The sequence below is a fragment of the Capsaspora owczarzaki genome (genome assembly GCF_000151315.2).
Source record: "Capsaspora owczarzaki ATCC 30864 unplaced genomic scaffold supercont2.11, whole genome shotgun sequence".
Lineage (NCBI taxonomy): Eukaryota > Filasterea > Ministeriida > Capsasporidae > Capsaspora > Capsaspora owczarzaki.
In genome coordinates this window covers 639,550-658,967 of record NW_011887302.1, presented here as the reverse complement: position 1 = coordinate 658,967, position 19,418 = coordinate 639,550, and the positions used below count along the sequence as shown (strand labels likewise).

General features: G+C 52.9%; 7 protein-coding genes across 8 annotated transcripts; 4 read left to right on the top strand and 3 right to left on the bottom strand.

The window, feature by feature from the left end:
- Positions 1-166: 166 nt before the first annotated feature.
- CAOG_06415 (hypothetical protein) lies at positions 167-2,642 on the bottom strand. The gene is made up of 6 exons (XM_004345114.2): positions 1,992-2,642; positions 1,503-1,833; positions 1,273-1,389; positions 806-1,193; positions 651-708; positions 167-556 (listed from the first exon to the last, which is right to left on the bottom strand). The coding sequence occupies exons 1-6, from the start codon at positions 2,592-2,594 to the stop codon at positions 254-256; spliced, it is 1,800 nt and encodes a 599-aa protein (XP_004345164.2). The 5' UTR covers positions 2,595-2,642; the 3' UTR covers positions 167-253.
- A 166-nt stretch (positions 2,643-2,808) lies between these two features.
- CAOG_06414 (hypothetical protein) lies at positions 2,809-3,368 on the top strand (the record flags this gene model as incomplete). The annotated part of the gene is made up of 2 exons (XM_004345113.1): positions 2,809-2,995; positions 3,241-3,368. 2 exons carry the CDS (start codon positions 2,809-2,811, stop codon positions 3,366-3,368), a joined length of 315 nt encoding a protein of 104 aa, XP_004345163.1.
- Positions 3,369-3,543: 175 nt separating this feature from the next.
- On the top strand, positions 3,544-4,535 carry CAOG_06413 (hypothetical protein; the record flags this gene model as incomplete). Its single annotated transcript, XM_004345112.2, has 2 exons — positions 3,544-4,335; positions 4,512-4,535. The coding sequence occupies 2 exons, from the start codon at positions 3,544-3,546 to the stop codon at positions 4,533-4,535; spliced, it is 816 nt and encodes a 271-aa protein (XP_004345162.1).
- Positions 4,536-4,771: 236 nt separating this feature from the next.
- Positions 4,772-7,092, bottom strand: CAOG_06412 (spinster like protein; the record flags this gene model as incomplete). The annotated part of the gene is made up of 5 exons (XM_004345111.2): positions 4,772-5,830; positions 5,919-5,985; positions 6,092-6,378; positions 6,670-6,749; positions 7,002-7,092. The coding sequence occupies 5 exons, from the start codon at positions 7,090-7,092 to the stop codon at positions 4,772-4,774; spliced, it is 1,584 nt and encodes a 527-aa protein (XP_004345161.2).
- Positions 7,093-11,565: 4,473 nt separating this feature from the next.
- Positions 11,566-14,023, top strand: CAOG_06409 (hypothetical protein). Its single transcript, XM_004345108.2, has 4 exons — positions 11,566-12,437; positions 12,586-13,406; positions 13,503-13,636; positions 13,740-14,023. Exons 1-4 carry the CDS (start codon positions 11,595-11,597, stop codon positions 13,928-13,930), a joined length of 1,989 nt encoding a protein of 662 aa, XP_004345158.2. The 5' UTR covers positions 11,566-11,594; the 3' UTR covers positions 13,931-14,023.
- A 59-nt stretch (positions 14,024-14,082) lies between these two features.
- On the top strand, positions 14,083-17,249 carry CAOG_06408 (solute carrier family 38). Its single transcript, XM_004345107.2, has 10 exons — positions 14,083-15,037; positions 15,131-15,225; positions 15,318-15,478; positions 15,589-15,756; positions 15,856-16,005; positions 16,104-16,291; positions 16,365-16,549; positions 16,622-16,690; positions 16,795-16,884; positions 16,981-17,249. Exons 1-10 carry the CDS (start codon positions 14,090-14,092, stop codon positions 17,147-17,149), a joined length of 2,223 nt encoding a protein of 740 aa, XP_004345157.2. The 5' UTR covers positions 14,083-14,089; the 3' UTR covers positions 17,150-17,249.
- CAOG_06407 lies at positions 17,190-19,063 on the bottom strand (the record flags this gene model as incomplete). Of its 2 annotated transcripts, XM_004345106.2 has the most annotated exons (3): positions 17,190-18,484; positions 18,578-18,878; positions 18,979-19,063. In XM_004345106.2, the coding sequence occupies 2 exons, from the start codon at positions 18,876-18,878 to the stop codon at positions 17,322-17,324; spliced, it is 1,464 nt and encodes a 487-aa protein (XP_004345156.2). The 2 variants fall into 2 exon arrangements, with proteins under 2 accessions (XP_004345156.2, XP_011270635.1); XM_011272333.1 differs by lacking the exon at positions 18,979-19,063 and having other exon boundaries at positions 17,322-18,773.
- Positions 19,064-19,418: the final 355 nt, after the last annotated feature.

The window sequence follows — 19,418 nt, the reverse complement described above, 5'->3', positions numbered from 1 at the left end:
GGAAAATCGCGAGTCCTGAGCCGTTAGCAAGAGTGACGACACCAACAACATGTGAAACAGGGGCGACAAACTTTTCAAAAAAAAAACGCTTGGAAAAGCAAGCTGATGCCATTCAATGCAATCCGAGCAACTCGTTCACAAAAGTGGAAGCATGTGTCGAAAAATTTCTACCGCTCTTTATGCACGTTGGCGAGCATGTTGCTTCTGCATTAACAACTAACAAACGAGAAAAAATCCAAACAAAAGCACTCTGTTATCGGGGCTTGGGCATGATGGGCAGAGCGGTGGATACAGAGGACGAGGTGCCCGGGAAGAGAGCAGAGCCGATGGCGCGCACAGCACTCAGAGTGGCTTCTCGAAGCTGCTCAATCTGACAATGATTGGACAACCACATTGCCATCGTGTCAGAGACGGCGTCGGGCGTATCGGCCCTGACAATGGGACTGTAGGTGGCGAAAAGCTTGTCTGCGATGCTGCTGAAAATCCAAAACTTGAGATTCTGCGTGGATGTGGCCTGCACATACTCGCGGTACATGATGTTGGTTGGGTCTGGTGGCTAAATCAGGAGGACAAAAGAGAATTGCAAGGAAGACGCCAAAGAATGAGACGGATGGGTGCGAAACATAAATCGCCCACGACTGAATACGTACTCGTGTTGGAAGCATCGCCTGGTTTGCTCCAGACTGCAACAGGGCCGCTTGTTGTTGGCTGTGAAAGTGACAATCAACCCCCCCCCCCCAAGCAAATTGTGAACGGCGGAAATGTTTGATCGACACGTCGCTCATTCGCCAACTCCTCACTGTACCTGATGCTCATTTTCAGAGCATAAATCTCTTGGCGAAGACGGTTGGCCTCGGCCAAGGCGGCTGCGTTCTGACGGTGCACGCTCTCGATGAATTCGACCGTTTTGGACAGGACGGTTGCCTTGCACAGCTTTTGATTCGGCTTGAGGCTGAACGACGTGTGTCCAGCGACCGGCAACTGAATCAAGCTTGTCAATTCATCAAACCCAGAGCGCAGGGTGTCGCGGCGTTTTTGCTCGTGTGCCACATGCGCGAGTTTCGACAGAGCAACATCCGTGGTGCTGTTGCGGCGGGAATTTGGGGCGCTGCTCGACTGGTATGAGGCGGTGACTGGTGGCACTGACGGGCCAGAGGATAATGTCGGCTGCAAAGCGATGCGCAACTGTGGAGCTGAGTCCAATCGTGGTGAGAATTCGTTCTGGGGGCCCCCATACGCACAAACAGAATCGCACACGCTGCGGCGACTTACCTCCAGCTCGATCGTTTGCAACCCACGAAGCGGGCGCGAAACTTGGGAGTGTTTGTTCGCGGTGGAATAGTTGCTCAAGTCTAGGCTGCGACGCGTGAACGTTACCCATGCCTCGTGCTGCGTTGAGATGACAGAAACAAAAGAAACGAAGGACAAGGAGCAGTTGACAATGAGCCGGCAATTTCACAACCTGCACCGTCCGAGTTCATGCCAAAAAAAACACGACTTGCCAGGGGCATTCGCTCTAGCGGCGTCCATGATGGCAAACGGCCCCAAAGAGCTAAAAAGCGTGTCGGACAGCCCATTCAGAGCTTCACCGAGCATTTCGTCGGCGAAAATGTCATTTTCCACAAGATCTTTGAGCAAATTCTCCTCATCCGCCGAAGCCAAACTTTCCAGAAGCGCAAATCCAGAGGAGGGTTCCACATCCATTGTCGTAGACATTGAAAACGGTTCTGTCGACATGTCTATTGGCGCTGGTGGTTCAGCTGGCACTTCGGGCATCAAGCTGGTCGATGGGGCCGTGGGCTCTTCCGATCGACGCTGGATTTGTCGATACACCTGCATACGTACACAATGACAACAACGCACAAAGGAGGTGGGCATGAACATCGGACACAGAAATGGCAGCTCGCTCACCATCGACTTTTCAATCCTCATCCAGCCCATCACAAGGCCGCACAATCTCCAGATACAGCCTCCTATCACAGCATCCTTACATCGCTCTTATAGAATGCTCGCCAGCTGTGGTATTCACGAGCAATCCGCGCGAGTTGCCCGCGAAGGACTTGGACATCATTCTTGTGCTTGGCAGCCGCCGCCTGGGCGAGGGCTGCTCGGTCGACATTAAAGTTCACGTAGGGCGTGGTGATTCCATGGACCCGCCAGAGATGCCATGCGCGCCAGATGGCATTGTCCAAGCGCTTCTTCTCAATGTGCTCGAGGTAAACGGCTGTCTTGGCTTGGGCTGCCTCGTTGCTCGTGTAGCGGGGCTCGCTCTCTCCAGTCACGCCGCCGTACAGCGCAGAAGAGGATGACGGCAGGTCGTTCTGCCTGCCATCGTCAGCAGTGCCCGCCCCGGAGGAAGACGCCGTGCTTGCAGCGAGGGTCTGACCGCGATAGCTGTTTGAGCGGGAAAACTTTTTCCACCGCGGAACGACTGCGTCCACCGTGGCATCGTACTCGAGCGACAGGTGACTGAAGACACGAGCAAGCGACTCGTCGAGCTGCACAGTGGGGTGCGACGGCGGCGGCGGCGGCGGCACGGGTACTTGGGCGTGGGCCAGCGACTGCTTGACCGCAATCTCGTTCGTCTCGTTCATCCCCGATGTGTGCTGAGCAGCGCAGCCACACTGAAAGTGAAAAACGATGACTGGCCACTGATAATTCTGACTACAATTCTCAGTTTGCTCAGTTTGAACTGTTAGTCCATTTTTTTTTTTTGTCGTTTCGGTTTTCCGAGTTTGTTTCAAAGCGATGAACGCGTTGGTGGATGTTCAGCATGCGTTGCTGTCAGAGTCATCCACCGACCAGCCGATGACAGCAGCAACCACGACGACTGCAACTACGTCTACTGCTGCTGCTGCTGGTGCGGGCGCTGCTGCTGCGAGCGACGAGCGATTGCTGCAGAAGGTGCAGAAGGAGCATCGCGACGCCTGCGCCGAGCTTGACGCTGCGGACGAGATGCTTGCTGGCACGCAGAACACCCTCGCGCTGATGCAGCGTAAGTAAAAGAAGTGGCGTTGTTGTCGGTGCGTGTGTATTTGGGGGGGGCGGTCCCGAGGGAAGGGCGTTCAATGCTCCCAAAAGGGAGCAACAAAAACGAAGAAGAACCAAAAAAAAAAAAAAAAACCCAAGATGAACGCCAGTTGCTTGCATGAATTGAATCTTGAAACCAATCTTGTCCCTGCAGTTGCCTTTGAATTCACTGCTGCTATTGTCCCTCTTTTCATGTCGGAAAACGCCTAGTCCATGCGTACGAGATCTCGTTCCGAACACTCGATCTGCTGACCCCGTTGGAGCAGGCTGAAATTGAGGCCAATCTCAATGCGTGCAAGGCGTCCATCGCAAAGTTCGAAACACAGAGCGTTTCTTAAAAACGAGATCCTTTTTGGAATGTCCGATTGTCGTTGTTTCGGATCAGACGAAATGAATCATTCCATGTATTCGCGGACTGGGCTGAATTGTCGCTCATAGGAATCGCGTCATTGCTCTTCGTTCAAATACAATTGCTCCTCATCTTTAGATCTATTTCAATCCAATTGTTTGAGTATGTCGCCTTTGCCCGACGCAGCTGCTCTGCCATTCGTGATTTTGGCAAAACTTGTCATGTCACAACCACCGCCCTCAACGCCATCGTCAATGTCGTCCCAAGCATCAATGCCGGCGCCGGTGACGCACTCCATGCGAGTCATTCGCCGCGTTGTGCGGCTTCCAAATTCAGCAGCTTTGGCGAGCCTTTCATCACAACTTAGGTCATGGTCGATGGCAGGCGAGACCAGCGACGCAGAGACAATCTCTCGCTCAGACCGGCCAATCATTCTCCAGTTGACAGTGCTGACTGTCACTAAACGATCAACCTCACTGGCAGCCAGCAGCATCTCATCCATGCATCCTGCTTCTGACATGCAGGATCAACGTCGACGAGTCCGAGCGAGGCGTGCTCGCCTGATTCCTGCTTCTCTTCCTCCTCCCCCGACCACACCGTTATTGCCACCTGCATACGTGCCCGTAGTTCCAAGTCATACAAACTACTTGGTATCATCGCTGGGAGACGGCAAGCCAGCACTGTCACCAATGCACGACGTCTGCACGTCAGATTTGACAGGTGATTCCTGTCAACGCTGGTCGGCCATCCTTGGTCGGAATAATCGTCTACAACGAGAGCTCGAGGATCCGCGCATGCTGCTGAACGATGCCTCTTGGAATCTCGAGGCTGCTCAACGGTGCTTTGGGGAAGTTCCGGTCTCGCGTCCAATTCATCAGTGTCGATCAGTGACAGGTTTGACGTCAACAACGACATTGCCAGAGTCGACCAAGCCCGCTGAAAACGCCTCGCCGGATGTATGCCCAATTTGCATGTCAGTGATAAAGGACCGGACTCGCACGCCTTGTGGACATGCGTTTTGTGCGAGTTGCATCCTCGAATGGCTTTGCCACAAACCGGAATGTCCAGTCGACCGCAACCCGCTACCCTACCACTCTCTTCGACTGGATTCCTGCGCTGATACATCAACCAGCGATTGAAGGGTGCCCCAAAGTAGTTGTTGGAGCGATTGTGCATGCGCTGTGTTCATGGGGTTGTAAACCACTGCGGTGGAAAAAAAAAATCGTAACATTGTGACATATTTGAGAGATTGGCAACAACACAATACATCAATCAATAGAAAAAGCAAGAAGAAGAAGCAACTCTTCACAAACAAAAACAGCACAAACACACGGAGAGGGAGAACACAACGTGTGAATAGAAAAAAAAAAAGCAGCGAGAAAGCAAAGGCGCTCATCGCTTGCCATTAAGCAAAGGTGCCGCGTCTGTTGACTCGTCGTTGTCGTCGTCTTCTCGATTGATGCTGCGCCTTGTTGTTTGAACATCGCTCTGGTAGTGATACGCACGAGCAACGGGGTCGAGAGACGAGGTGGATGCGTTGAGCGGACTTTGGCCTTCGGCCGTGCCGTAGTTGGCCTGCTTGGACGCAGGATCGACTTCCGGGATGTCACGATCCGTAATGAGGGGTGCGTATCCGGTGGCAGAAGGGAGCGCGAGCACGACTGCCTCGCGATCCGCCTGAAGTGTTCGTGCCGACCACCAAAAAGTGACGGCACCAATCAAGATGCAGACCGAGCACATTTGAAGGGAGTACTTCAACGGCGTGCCAGACATGTTGTCGTAGTTGTACTTGTCTGAAATGACGTCCGAAATGGCGCCAATCAAGAGCGGACTGAAGGCGTCGCCAAACATGTGCGAGACGAGGTTTTGGAAGCCTTCGGCCGAGGAGCGCAACTGCGGCGGGGAGACGGACAGCAGAATGGCAGCGACCGGTGCCCAGTTGAGGAAGAGCATGCACTCGCCAAAGAAGAGGAGCACCCACATGGCGTCGAGAGAAGTATCGACCAGGAAGAGGGCCGCTGTGACCAAGGGCACCGAGACCAGGAGGCCGACCGCGCACACAATGGCCTCGGCATCGCCGCGCGTCACTCTCAGTCGTCGCGTCAACATTGCACCCGCGATGGTGCCCATCAAGCCTGTGGCACACGTGATGGCGCCAAACACGAACGAGCTCTTGTCCTTGCTCCACGGATCGCCAGAGCTGGAGGTGATCTTCCACACAAACGTCGGTGCCCAAAACGCCAAGCCACCGGCAGCAAACGTCACGGCAGTAAAGCCAATGGTCGACCAAGTGAACGAGTGGATTTTGACAATCTTCTTCCAGTCCTGGAAGACGGCGCGGATTGAGTGGTGCTCGTTATGAACCACAAGGCCATCCGAAGCGCCGCGCTGCGGCTCGGCAATGAAGAGGTACTGAGCAAGGGCCAAGATGACGCCGAATGCTGGGGTGATCTGGAGGGTTTCGAGGTTGGGGGAGTGAAAGCAAGGTGAGCGATTTTTTCTCCTGTCGACAACAACGAACAATCCAAGATCAACGTACACGGAAGGCCCAGCGCCATGATCCGAATGCCGAGGCAAACTGGCCACCGAGAATAAATCCGAGAGCGCTGGTTGAATCCGCAACGAAATACAGAAAGTTAGATACCAGTTTTTTGGTGTCAAATCATCACCCCCTCCAACCATATTTGCCCCAAAATCAAGCTGACACTATACCTTCCAACGGGAATTGCAACATAGTAGTAGGCGAGCACAGTGGTACGGGTCTTCTCGTCGTAGAGATCGGCAATGAGGGTGGGGGAGATGGTGGCGTAACTGGCCTCGCCGATGCCGACCAACGAGCGGAAGAAGCACAGCAAGATGAAATTGGGTGCAAACGAGCTTGCAAATGTGGCCGCAGACCAGATCAAGATGCCAATCATGAGCAGCAAGGTGCGGCTGATGCGATCGCCAAAGTAGCCAAAAATTGGTGATGCGACCATGTATGTGACGATAAACAGCGTCTGTCAAAAAACAAAAGAGCAAAAGTAAATCACATCGTGATCAAAGCAATAACATGCATACAAATCGCCAATTGGGAAACTGTGCAAGCTCAAAACACAGCAACGTCGCGACAATAGAAAAAAAAAAAAAAAAAAAAAAAAAGAGAAAAAAAAAAAAAAAAGAGGGGCACAATGCACAGCCACTGGTCCTATGAACGGACACGGCACGGGTCGAGCTTCACCGTGGCACAATTCGACTGCTTTGTGTCAAAGCGTATGGTGCTGTCGGTGGACGTGGAGTGCTGTTGTTACCTGGAGCAGGGCAGCAGACGCATCCGAAATGTCGTCGTCAAAGCCAGAGGTGGTTGAGTTCTGAATGTCAGCGACGACCGCTGGAGAGCACAAACGAGCAAGCAGCAAAATTGAGTGAGGGGTTCGAGAAGCGAGAGAGAGAGAGAGAGAGAGAGAGAGAGAGAGAGAGAGAGAGAGAGAGAGAGAGAGAGAGAGAGAGAGAGAGAGAGAGAGAGAGAGAGAGAGAGAGAGAGAGAGAGAGAGAGCGAGCGAGCGAAGCCTTTGGCTGGGTTTGTTGCGGTGTGGAAGCGAGGATGACCATCTCCCATCTCCCGTCTCCCAGTATGTTTTACCAGCAACAGTGTAGCGATCAATGTAGTTGATGAGATTGATGCCAAACAGAATCAGCACAGAGCCGACCGTGCCCAGCTTGCACAGCACCATGTTATTTGTTGTTATGTGGGGCTGGCTATTTGTGTTTGTAAAACGACTGAAGCAAACTTTATACACACGCTCCCCCCTTTCCTATGACAACGAACTCCCACGACGCAAAATAAAGCTTGATCATATCGCGAGCAGATTGAACTATTCTAGATCGCACTGCCACTCGAGGACTTAGAATGGCATAGATCAAACCTCGAAACATGGATCCGTCATCATTTGATTGAGGACTGCGAGCGCAGCTCTGCGAGTGCAAGGGCTCACTGGAATCAGCCGCCTTGGGTCATCCGGATCGCGCTTGACCATGTTGGTCTCCAGCCATACATCATCAAGTGTCTCAAGAGTCTGACCGTGCAAAAATATTGCGGTAAGGTCTTCAACAAGACGGCGCTTGCTGGTAGCTCGCTTTCGGACTCTATCGAGTCGGCAGCCATAGTAGCTCCAGTACATGTCCTGCAAATCGGAGTTGAAATTATTCTTGAAGTGCGAAGATGCATACCACTGCAAAATGTGCACAACGCCACCGAGGTCGAGGAACTGCCTCTGCATTTCTTCGCGAGTGACTGCCAAGGATGGGCTGCGGTAGTACCAAATGGCGCGTAGCGTCTCAGCCTCTTCGGGAGTGAGCGGCTGAACTGTCACTTTTGCATCCCCAGCTTGCGCATCGCACCAGACTTCGACCGAACCGTTGCTGAGCGAGGAGCCGATTGCAGTCACGAAGAGCGAGCAACCGAAGCTGGCGTCGAGCCTGTAAAAGTCTTGAGCAGGATGGTCTGCCTCGAGCTTGTCCCGGTCTCCAACGGGAAGTGCATTCGCTTCAATGATCGCATTCCACTGGTCGATGAGGACGAGTACACGAAAACGGTGACTCTGGGACTCGAGGCTTTTCAATGCAGCCTTGATGCGGCCCCACTGGTCGAGAGAAGCCTCAGAATCTCTAGACGAGGTCTTGCGTCGCACAAACGCATCCTTGAGTACCTCAAACGCGGGCTCGTCAAACATTCGAGACTGCAGGAAGCGGCGGTTGTTCACTTGCATTTCGTAAATCAGTCCGAAGGCCGCCCATTCGGCAGTCTTGTCCACGAACGAATATGTAGCGGGCTGGTAGATGAGAAAGATGACGCCATCGAATGAGGCGCGAGCAGGCCCAGGAGCTGAAGCAACAAGGGGAGAAGTAGAAGTAGAAGCAGGAGCAGGAGCAGAAGCCGGTGCAAACAAGGCCTTGTTGTGGCGCATGGCCAGTACGGCCAGCATCAGCATGATACTGCTTTTGCCGGCACCACCGACACCTGCCAGATAGCGAGGCTTGGGTGATTTGTTCGAACCAAGCAAGTCCAGAAAGATTTCTTCAGGCAGTTTGCGATCCACCAAGTCGATTGTTCTGCCGTGTTCACGCCGCAACCCTTTGAACGGGTCCGGAAAATTGTAGAGGCCGTCCAAATCATCTTGGGAAATAGTGAATGTGGTTCCTGGGTCTGGTCGAGCCACGAAAGGCTGTTGCTGTCGTTGCTTGGTGGCATCGTCCGTGTCGAGGCCGCAAAAGAGCAAATGGTCGTCCTGGTTCACGAAAACGCGCCCGTCAGTTCAAACGAAAGCACGCCAGCCAAGACCACAGCGCTTGAGTGCTTACACTGAAGGCTTCCCGTTGCATTTCAGTTTGAGGTACGGCCGCGGTGGACTTTACTGTTTTTGAAAAGTAGGCGGCAAAAGGCGCCAAAAGTGACTGAGAGTTTCCTTTTGAGCCCCACGAAGAGGATGCTCATTTAATTCATGTTCCTGTAGAACGTACAGGTTGCATCCTGGCTTGTTTGTTTCCCCAGGATTTCGGCTCACGTCGTCGTCGTCGTTGTCGTTGAGGTTGAGGTTGGTGTCGTGGTGTGCCGTGAATAGCAACTGACTTTGACCTGCAAATACAGATGTGAAATACTAGAACAAGCGTATTCCAAGATATGCATTCATTCCCATATCGAACCAGCGCGCATGCTCAGTCTTTAACAACGGTATTCCACTGTCAACTCTTCAATCCTCCTCCTTCATATTGAGAGTCCTCTTCTATTACCGAATAACACAGTGAAGAATGAGGGGAAGTCCGATTCGGGATGAGCCCAGTTCGTAACACGATGTCTGGATTTGTTTGAAGTTTGTGTGAGCAGTCTAACAGTGCTCGGGCTACAGTAAAAGCCTGAGGCTGGGTGGCGCTCAGTCAAATCGAAGCGCAACTTTTCCCCTGCGATCCGCACCAAAATTACCAAAGCAACTCTATACATTATGCTCTTTCCAATGATATCGGTGGCAGGGCGAGGAAATGAACAGGGGGGGGGGCTTCGAGTTTTTTTAAGGGAGGCCCTCTCTACATCACACCAGCGAACAAAGTGAACAAAAACACATCAAGAGCACACAAACAACAGCAACAAACAAGCGCGGGGGGGGGGGCAAGCCGCTTCTTGTAGCGCAAACTTGCGAACTGAGAATCAAATTTGCGTAATGGGGGATGCACGGTGAACATGACAAAAGCCGGATTTGTCCGAGGTTCTGTTGCGGCATTTTCGCGTCTTGTTCTGAATGTACGAGTTACACGCTGTCACGCCTGTGAGCTTGAGAACTGCAGCTTGAGGCAGATGGACGCAAAAGTTGCCGTTTGTCTCCTCAAACACGAGTTGAGTCTCGACAAACTTGATGTCAACAGCACGGCTTTCAACAACACCGCTTGCGTGCTTTTCGTCAGGCAGGAACACGACATACTCAGGGCCGTTCTCCTCCGGGACCGGTTTAGGTGCGCATCGTGGGCTCAGAAGCAGCAGGATGACTCGGCTTGTCGGTCTTGACTTCAGCGCTGTCCAGCAAAATACCAACAAGTCAAGACGCGAAGATCCATCGAGAATTGCAACACAGACGACACAGACGACCTTACCTTGGAAAGCCAAATTCCAAAGCGCAGTCAGCCAGGAATGTGTTGACCTGGTCTCTAAACTGCAGTCCTCCCAGTGAGAAAGTTGTTTGCAAGATGGCACAGTAGAGATACCAGCAAAGATCTTCATGCTGCATGGCGTCGTCGAGAGAAAGCTGGCGCAGAGCCAAGTTGTCGTGAACCATGCAGCTGACGAGAGCTCGAGTCGGGTCAACGCCGGCGCACTGACTGACGTGCCTTCGAAGAGCGGCCACAATCGGTCGTATTGAGGAAGGCGCGTCTTCTATCGTCTTGCCACTAACGGTGCTGGAACCGCCAATACTGAGTGCGGACGTAGAGCCACTCAACCCACTGTCACTGCCCATGCCAACGCCGCACTGGGTGCTAAATAGAGTGAGCAACTCGGCTTGAAACTCTGCGATGGTCATATCTGCAACGGTGGGATGCACAACGTAATGAACCATGCCACCGGCAAGCCAATTCTCATCCAGACTGCGCGAGAATCCGAGCTTCGTTTGAGCAAACTGCTGCTCTTGTGCCACAAAACAATAGGATGCCTTGCGAGTTAACCTCCAGAATGGTGATACTCGGTCGTTAGTTGGATGCGGCACGACCACCGAAAACCCGACAGCTTTCGAACTCCCGTTTGCGTCTGACAAATCAACAACGGAAAGAAAGTGAAAGGATTGCGACCTCTCTCCAAAACGAACTCCAAAAACGAAAGGAGCCAAAACAAAAATCACGTACAATGCTGCAAAACGCCAGAGCCCGGCGAAGTTTCAACATAGTCACTCTCCATCAACTTGAAAGGCGAGGGTAGCGAGTCCATGCAGAGGCGGTGGAGATGCTGGTGATCTTGAAGAACAAACAAAGAGACTGCAAGCCACGTCATTGTGGAAGGAGGGAAAGAACACGAGAAAAGCAGCGTTGTCAGAACGTTGTCAACAGCGTGCCCGCCCGACTCGATTCGGTTCGTTCATAACTTTTCGGTGAGAGAACATACGTCTGTCTGGTGCGACGGCTCGGCCATGATGAAGCGGGTGCGGGATTTTAACTGAAGAGATATAAAAATGGCTTTTTTGGTTGATTTTTCAAAAACTGGCCGAGACACTCCAAACTCGGATACATGCTTGGTGCACATTGCGTCATGACACAAAGCTGCCGTGATTCCATTCAAAGCAACTGATATACGAAAAACAGTGTAAAGATGCTGGGAACGGGATGAAGCAGGCGAGAATCGATGGTTCGTTTGGCGCTCAGCCAAATCGAAGCGCAACTTTTCCCCTGCGATCCGCACCAAAATTACCAAAGCAACTCTATACATTATGCTCTTTCCAATGATATCGGTGGCAGGGCGAGGAAATGAACAGGGGGCTTCGAGTTTTTTAAGGGAGGCCCTCTCTAGATCTACGCTCTGGAGGATTGACTATTGCGTTTTGGTGAAAGTTTTCGTGCTTAGAACTGGAGGTAGAGCTCTCCAATCAACCCGAAAAAAAAAATGAGAATCATCGCCAAACCCATTTTGATCTGTTCTGAGAATTTTTTTGACCTGTCGCTCAGTCATCAAAATCCGACTTGCATCTCAAAGTCATTCAGGATGTATCGCGCCTCGCTGCTGGCGACCAGGACGCTGGCCGCGGTTCACCTTCATTGCGTAGTACACGCACGGGCCATGTCAACATCAACAACAGCAGCAGCAGCGGCAGCAGCAGCTGGATGCGGCGTACTGAGCCCGCGTCTGCCAAAGCCTCAGCCGCAGCACAATCTTGCGATCTCACTCTTCCAACCGTCGCCCGCATTGTCAAGATCCGCCTCGACGACTGCGCGTTCCAGCAAGCGAGGCTCAACAACAACAGGCGCTGCAGCGTCCAGCAAGTCGACTCCCGCGGTGGTGCCGAGCAATGCTGCTGCTACTGCTACTGCGGAATCTCGCGTCATCAGGCCGAAATCTCAACGCGCCAAGACAGCCGCCGTCTCGAGTCACGTTCCGATGAGCGACCTGGCTGCTCTCGTTTCGAAAATGCTTGCCACAGACTCTGTTGCTCAGCGACGGGTGATCCTGGGCGAGGTTGACGACAAGATGGCTGCGCTGCTCAGATTGATTTACAATCCCAACATTCGATTTGGGGTGACAAGCTTATCACTTGTCAAAAGCACCCCTGCCAAGTCAAGCGCCAAAGACGTGTCTGCGAGTGTGAAAGCTGGAGCACCGACTCCAAACACTCCGGCATCCTTGTTCGAGTTGCTCTCCGAGCTCTCCACTGGGCAGCTTCGAGGCTCTGCTGCCACTGATAGTGTTTGGCGCTTCATTGCGGAAAACAAGGGCCACCAGCGGTTGATTCTGCAGGCCATCGACAAGGACTTGCAGTTTCGACTGCTCCATGAGGGGATTGACAAGGCGCTTCCTTCGCAAAGCTCCCGTGCCAAGGTAGATGCCAAGGTAAATGGTAGACAGCTTATTGCAAGCTTACGGAGGAAGAGGGAGATGAATGCATTTGGAGGAGGCGGGGGGGGCGGTTTGTGTGACGTTTGCAGCCAAGACTGTTGTTGACTTTTTGTACTTTTTGATTGTTTCTTGGTTCACCCAGATGCACATCGCCTTGGCTTTTAACTACAACGATTACGTAGATCGCGTGGACTCCCTCGCATCAACACCAAGGTGGTATGCCTCGCGCAAGCTCGATGGCATTCGCTCCTTGACGCAAGTCACCCGGGACAAGGAGGGCCAAATAACGTTCCAGTTTTTATCTCGCTCGGGGAAACCACTGTCCGGCTTTGACCTCATTCCCGAGCACATTCGTCGATTGATTGAGCAATGGGAGCTGAAGCGCCCCGTACTGGAGCAGATCCTGTCCGACCGTTCGAAAAACGTTGCAGGCACTGCGTTGCTTCGACAAGCAGTCGACCGATTGCCAGCAGGACGCCCGTTTACGCTCTTTCTCGATGGCGAAGCCTTTGTTGCGAATGAGAAAGGTGACGAGAGTTTGAGTGCAGCCATGTCCGCGTTCCGCAGCACAAAGCTTGGCGCTCAAGTGGCGCCCTCGTCGTCCAAATCTGTGGCCTTTTTCGATCTGCTCTCACTTGAAGAGATGGCCGAAGGAGAATCGCAGCGCAAGGTGCCGTTCGAGGCGCGTCAACTCGCGCTGCAGCTGCTCCTGGGCATTCCGCTGCACCAGCCAGCCGAGCTTGCGGTCGAGCCTGCCAACTTGCCAGTTCTCGCGCGTCCACCGCCACGAGATTTCACAAAATCCATGCTCATTCCATCTCCGTTGACTCCAGAGTTGCAAATGGTCCGCCAAATCCGCCTTGAGAAGGCGAGTGACATCCAGGCGCTTCGAGATGCGGCAGCAGCGACCAAGTGGGAGGGATTTATGCTCCGCAAGAATGTGCCATACGACGGCCGACGAACGTAAGGGCAAACTTTTCTGGTGATTGTGTTTATGTTTTCGGCTGCTTTTTCTGTGCTGGTTTACTAACGCGTCCCATGCCCGCCCATGATTGATAGACCCGATTTGCTCAAGGTCAAGTCCCAGAAGGAAGCAGAGTTTGTTGTCACAGCTGTCGAGAACGGCCCCATGCGATTGGGAGGGTCGGATGTTGAAGAAATTGCCTTAGCGGCTGTCACGATTGACTACGAAGGTGAGGAACCAATTCAGAAGCAAAAAAAAAAAAAAAAAAAAAGAGAGTTGACAACGAATTGTGTAAAACTCACAGACGTTGCAATGGATGTGATACAAACCAGGCCACAAGGTGAATGTCGGGTCTGGCTTTACCAACGAGCAACGTCGCTACTTTGCCAAGCACCCCGAGGCAATTCTCGGCAAGGAGATTACCGTTCGGTTTTCCCTCGAGAGCACGAACAAGAAAGGCGGCAAGTCGCTCCGCTTTCCAATCTTTATGGTTTTGCACGAGTCTGGCAAGCGTGATGTTTGATGATAGTCCGCCGTCTCTCCTCCCTTGTTTCCCCGGTTTGCAACTGCACCGTGCCCCCTATCTGTACATTCAAACACACACATTCGGGTTGTTGATCGTTTTTCCAGTCAATCTTTTTTTTTTTTTTTTTTTTTTTTTTTTTTTTTTTCGATTCCAGTCATGCCAGACGATCGCTCGCCATTGCTTCCGTCGTCCAGCGAGCACCCGTCCGCCGCTTCGTCGTCGTCGTCTGCTTCATCAACTGGAAGCAGCAGTCGACGTGGACAGCAGAAGCAGCAGAAGCAGCAGAAGCAGCAGCAGCAGTCCAGGCGTCGACTTCAGCCGCAGCCGCGTGAGGCATCTGATGCGCAGAACAGCGACGACGACGACGATGAGGACGCCGCCGAGCCGACCGACGGGCTTCTTGTGAACAACCCGTACTACTCCATCCAAGGCGCATCGCAGCCCAGCGAGGTCGTCAGCAGCAGCACCGTCAGCAGCAGCAGCAGGGCGGGACTCATGCATGGGGATCGTGACCAGCAGCAGCAGCGAACCGCCTCGTCTGCTGCTTCGTCTGGTGCTACTACGACTACTACTACTACTTCTACAACTACTGCTGCTGCTGCTGCTTCGTCCAGCAGTCTGCAGGTGGGCGACGAGACGCGGTCGGCGGCGGCTGCGGCTGCACTGTCGAGGCATTCGCCAACACCGCAGACGACAGGATCGCTGCTGGGACCTCACAGTGCTGGTGCTGGGCCCCACTATGGTGCAACGGGCACTACCACGAGCAATGCTGCTACTGGCTCGTCAAGCAGCGCGTTGGCTGGCAAGTCCAAGCACGGGCACTCGCGCCACCCGTCTACGTCCTCGGATACGTCCGCTGGACTGCCACGCGTTGCGAGCGCGCACTCGTTGACTGGAACTGGCCGCGATCACAGCCCGAGCAATGCTGCATTGTCAACCTCGTCCTCGGATCCGCATCTGCTCAGTACGCACTCAATCACAAGCAAGAGTGGCGAACGCAGGCCCCTCAACTACACACCAACCAGCTCGCCGACTCCCGCGTCCGCCATGTACAGCCGCTACAAGTACTACAACAAGCTTGCCCCTGCCGAAGTTGAGACTCTGGTATGTGCATTGCTTTTTTGGGTTGTCAGTGATGTTGTGTCTGGGGGAATCGGACTTTGTCTGATCATTCTGCGCTATTTGTACGCACGACAGCGGATACCCAACCATGTTTTGCCGCCCAATTTGTTCATTCTGTCAGCAATTGGCGGCAAGGCGTCGAAGCCATCGCAGTCGAGTCTTGTCACCATGTAAGTCGAACAATGCTCAGAATGTTGGCGTTTGCCATTTCGATCAATGTCACTTCCCCAACCACCACCACTCCGATCTACTCCCGCAACAGCCTCTCGATCTGGAACACCATGATCGGAACATCCATGCTCTCCATGCCTTGGGCAATCCAACAAGCGGGATTCTCTCTTGCCATCATTACCATGATTGCCATGGCCTTGATCACGCTGTACACTTGCACGCTCGTGGTTCGTCACGGCAATGGTGGATTTGGTGAGTTCCGGTGGTCTGGTGTTCATTTGCTGCTTGATCGCATTTGCAAGTTGGACTCTCACAAGCCAACTGTCTGTCTCTTCCCCCGCGTTTTTTGCACCTGCCGCCAGGTCCCAAGGGTGAAGAAGTCGAACTGCCAGAGGTTGCTCAGCAATTCCTGGGTCGAAAAGGATTCTACGTCGCCATCACATTTGCCTTGGTCACTTATGTTGGCGCGCAAATTGTGTATTGGGTGTTGATGTCTGGATTCTTGTTTGCCACGGTTGATTACATCCACGGTACGTCATAAAGTCAACACTGCAGAATGCACTGTCTGACGCTGAATTTTGATGAATGGCGGTCTCACGGACGATGTTGGAAACAAACGCTGTACACAGATCACGGAAACAGCAACTCCTCTAGTACATCGTCAGATACCTTCAGCGAGTACTGGAACAATACCTACGCTCCTTTGTATTTGGTTGTGTTGCTGTTCCCCCTTTGCAGCTTCAAGTCCCTGACCTTCTTCACCAAGTTCAACTCGTTCGGTGAGTCAGTCACCAACACACACGGTTTCCATACTTTACAAAATTTCCAGGCTTTTTTCTGACTCATGCCTTGTTTTTGGCCTTTCTGCTTTTCTCAGGAGTCGTTTCGATTGCCTACATCATCTTCTTTGTGCTCTACAAGGGCGCCGAAAGTGGCGTGCACTTTGACCACGTTAAAGAGTTTGACGGGCACTTTATTTCTCTCGCTGGTGTCTTGACCCTGTCCTTCTTTATGCACAATGGCAGTTTGTCCATTGTGCGCAACAACCGCAACCCGGCCAACAATGTATGCAGGTGTTTCGTTTTGTGTGGTTTCTGCAGCGAATGACTCGTGGCTGAACTTTGGAACTCTGATACAGGTTCGCGATCTCAGCATTGCATACGGTCTTGTGGCCATGACCTACGCCGTGGTTGGATTTATCTTCTTTATCACTTTTGATGGCGATAAAGATAAGATTACCTCCAATCTGCTCGAGAACTTCCAAAAGAGCGACGTCATGGCGCTTGTTGCACGCTGCTTCCTGCTGTTCCAGATGATTACAGTGTAAGGATGACGGCCGAGGGAAGTCTGCGACCATGTTCTAACGGCTCACCATTCCATCGCCGTCGCTTGCAGATTCCCCCTGCTCATGTACATTGTGCGCTTCCAGTTCATGAATTCCTTCTTTGGTAGTCCGTACCCGAGGTGAGTTCTGCTTGCCTTGCGCACTGTGACGATGCGACTTGTCTCTTTCCGAGGTTATTGCCTCGCCAACAAATTGTTTGTTTTGTTGATGCCCACGCAAACAGCTTCTTCAAAGTAACTGTGCTCAACGCAGTCATCACCGCTGCATGTGTCACGATGGCTATCGTGTACCCAAACATCGGCGACATTATTCGGTCAGTGATTGGATGCATGTCGACCAGATCGTTTCACACTTCTTAGTATTCTAATCAGCTTGATTTTTCTGTCCCCCTCCCCGTGGTTTCCAACAGGTTCACTGGAGCTTTCAGCGGGTTGGCGCTCGTGTTTGCTCTTCCATGCCTCATTCATCTCGAAGCGCTGCGTCGCGCAAACAAGTTGACGCGCACTCAGCTCGTTCTGCACTGGGGCTTGATTGTCCTTGGCGCTGGCAATTTGATTGGCCAGTTTGCGGTTCTTTGATTTTGAGCATTTTGTTTTTGGTTTGCTCGTGCATCCTCCTTGCGTTTTGACGTTAACATGTCTTGCCATTTATTAAAATTCGTTTAGAATACAAGTTCGCTGAAAATCAAAATAACAACAACAGCAACAATAACGAAGCGGGACTAAGAACACCTGCGAAAACCTGAGCAGCCTACTTGTGGGGGTGCTCGTTCGCTCGTGTCTTGTAGCTAATCACTGGCCGCATCACTGCAACCACTTGAATCAGGTTTTTCGATTGCAAATCGTCCACAACGTCCGAAATTTCCTTGTAGGCATCGGGCGCCTCTTCGTACAGGAGCTGCTTGTCCTCGCACACGACGTGACTACCGAGAGGGGTGGTAGTGAGTGCGCTGGGCTGAGGAAAGCGTGATTTGCCAACCGCCAGCGCCTTGGAGCGCGCCCATTTCCGACCTGCACCGTGCGCCAGGCTGTAGCCACCAAACTCTTGCGCGTCCGCGTTCGAGGTGGGCATCACGAGATAACTGAAAGCACCGCGCGAGCCAGGAATGACCACGGGGCCCTTGTCGGCAGGGGCGGCGCCTTTGCGATGCAGCCAACAGCTCGAGCCGTCAACCAACGGCGTCCGGGCCACCGAGTTGTGCCAAATGTCAAGAATCTGGGTGCCCGAGGTGTTGAGTGCGTCAAGGAAACGGTTTGCAATGATTGCGCGGTTGCAGCGGGCCCAGCGACAGGCGTGGTCGTGCGACTTCAAGTAAGTTTCGCAGGCAGGACTGCCTTGCGCGACGCCGACCGCGCCCAGCGTGTCGAGGTGCCGCGAGAGCACTGCGCGTCCAAACCCACGCGACCCACTGTGAACGAGCAGGTAGAGGCTTTCTTCCGTCATGCCAAGCTGGGCAAACAGCTCGCGATTCTCGACACGCTCGACTTGCTGCAGCTCTGCAAAGTGGTTTCCGCCGCCAATCGTGCCGAGGCAAGCTGCATCGTGCTCCGTCGGCTCTACATCGAACTCGCGCAGCCACCGAGGCACGTCTTCGCCCTGGTACGCGCGGTCGAGGTCGTGCAGCTTGTTCAGCCACTTGTCGGCCTTGTGTGCGTGCTTGGACTGCATTTCCGTCTTGAAGAGCGCCATGCCGCAGCCAATGTCATCTCCAATCAATGCAGGGTACACGATCGACCGCGTAGCAAATGCCGTGCCCACTGGAAATCCCTTCGAGACGTGCAAATCGGGCAATCCGACGGCGAACACGACGTCTTCCAGCGACGCAGCGACCTGGTGGAGCTGCTTTACAGCATCGTCGTCGGTCCAGCTCTTGTCAGCCAGCACGCGAATGCTCGGGGCAGCCAATTGCGCAGCTAAGTGTTGATGGGGGGCCAGTTTCGGCACTGGTGAGTAAGTGACGTCAACATTCGCAGCGTGTTGCGTAAGAAGCGAGTTGTCAGTGTTACCGGAGGACGAGGCCGAGGCCGAGTCGCCGTTGCCCGCACTGATCTGCGGAGTGCTGCTCGATGAGGCACCAGCAGGAGTAGATGCAGCAGCAGAAGCAGTGGCGGTGGTGGATGTGGCAGCAGCAGCGGTGGTCGATCCGACAACAATGCAACCAGATGGCAATCCCGTCACATCGCCATCCGTCTGCAGCAGCATCTCGGAGCCGTCTGGCATGATCCGGTACAGTGCCTTGGCTTTGATACGCAGCTTTTGCTTGAATGAGGAGACGAGTGCAGTGTACGTCGTGTCTTGCTCAACCATCTACCAAAAAAACCAGTCCAAATCATCCAAATTTGAGCGCGTCAAAAACGAACGCGTGAACAAGCACGAAGCACATCCCCAACGGTAAACTCTTCCGTACCACGAGCTTGGTGTTGCGCAAGTCGCCCCGCACTGCGAGGGACAGGCGTCGTGCAGTTGACTGGGAATCCAGGATTTGTGAGATGAAAAAATTTGGAGTGACAGAAATCCGAGTTTGGAAACTCAGATTTCGATGTCAGGCGCGCTGTCTCCATGTGCATCCACCACAGATCCAATAGAGACACACGCAAAATGGCATAGATTTATGTGAATATGCTCTCATCGGGAGCAGGCGTGCATTGAACTTGTCGTCTCTTTTTGCTCTTGTTTTTCGCCGTATTGCAATGACTTTTTGTCCTTTGTCCTTTGTGCCCTTTCTCTTCGTCTTTTTTCCTCGTCGTTTTTCACTATTCTCTGCTTTCATGTGACTCAGATCTGAGTTGCTTTGTCGATAGGAAATTTTCTTTGATCCATTTTTCTTACTTTTAGTCCTCTTTTTTT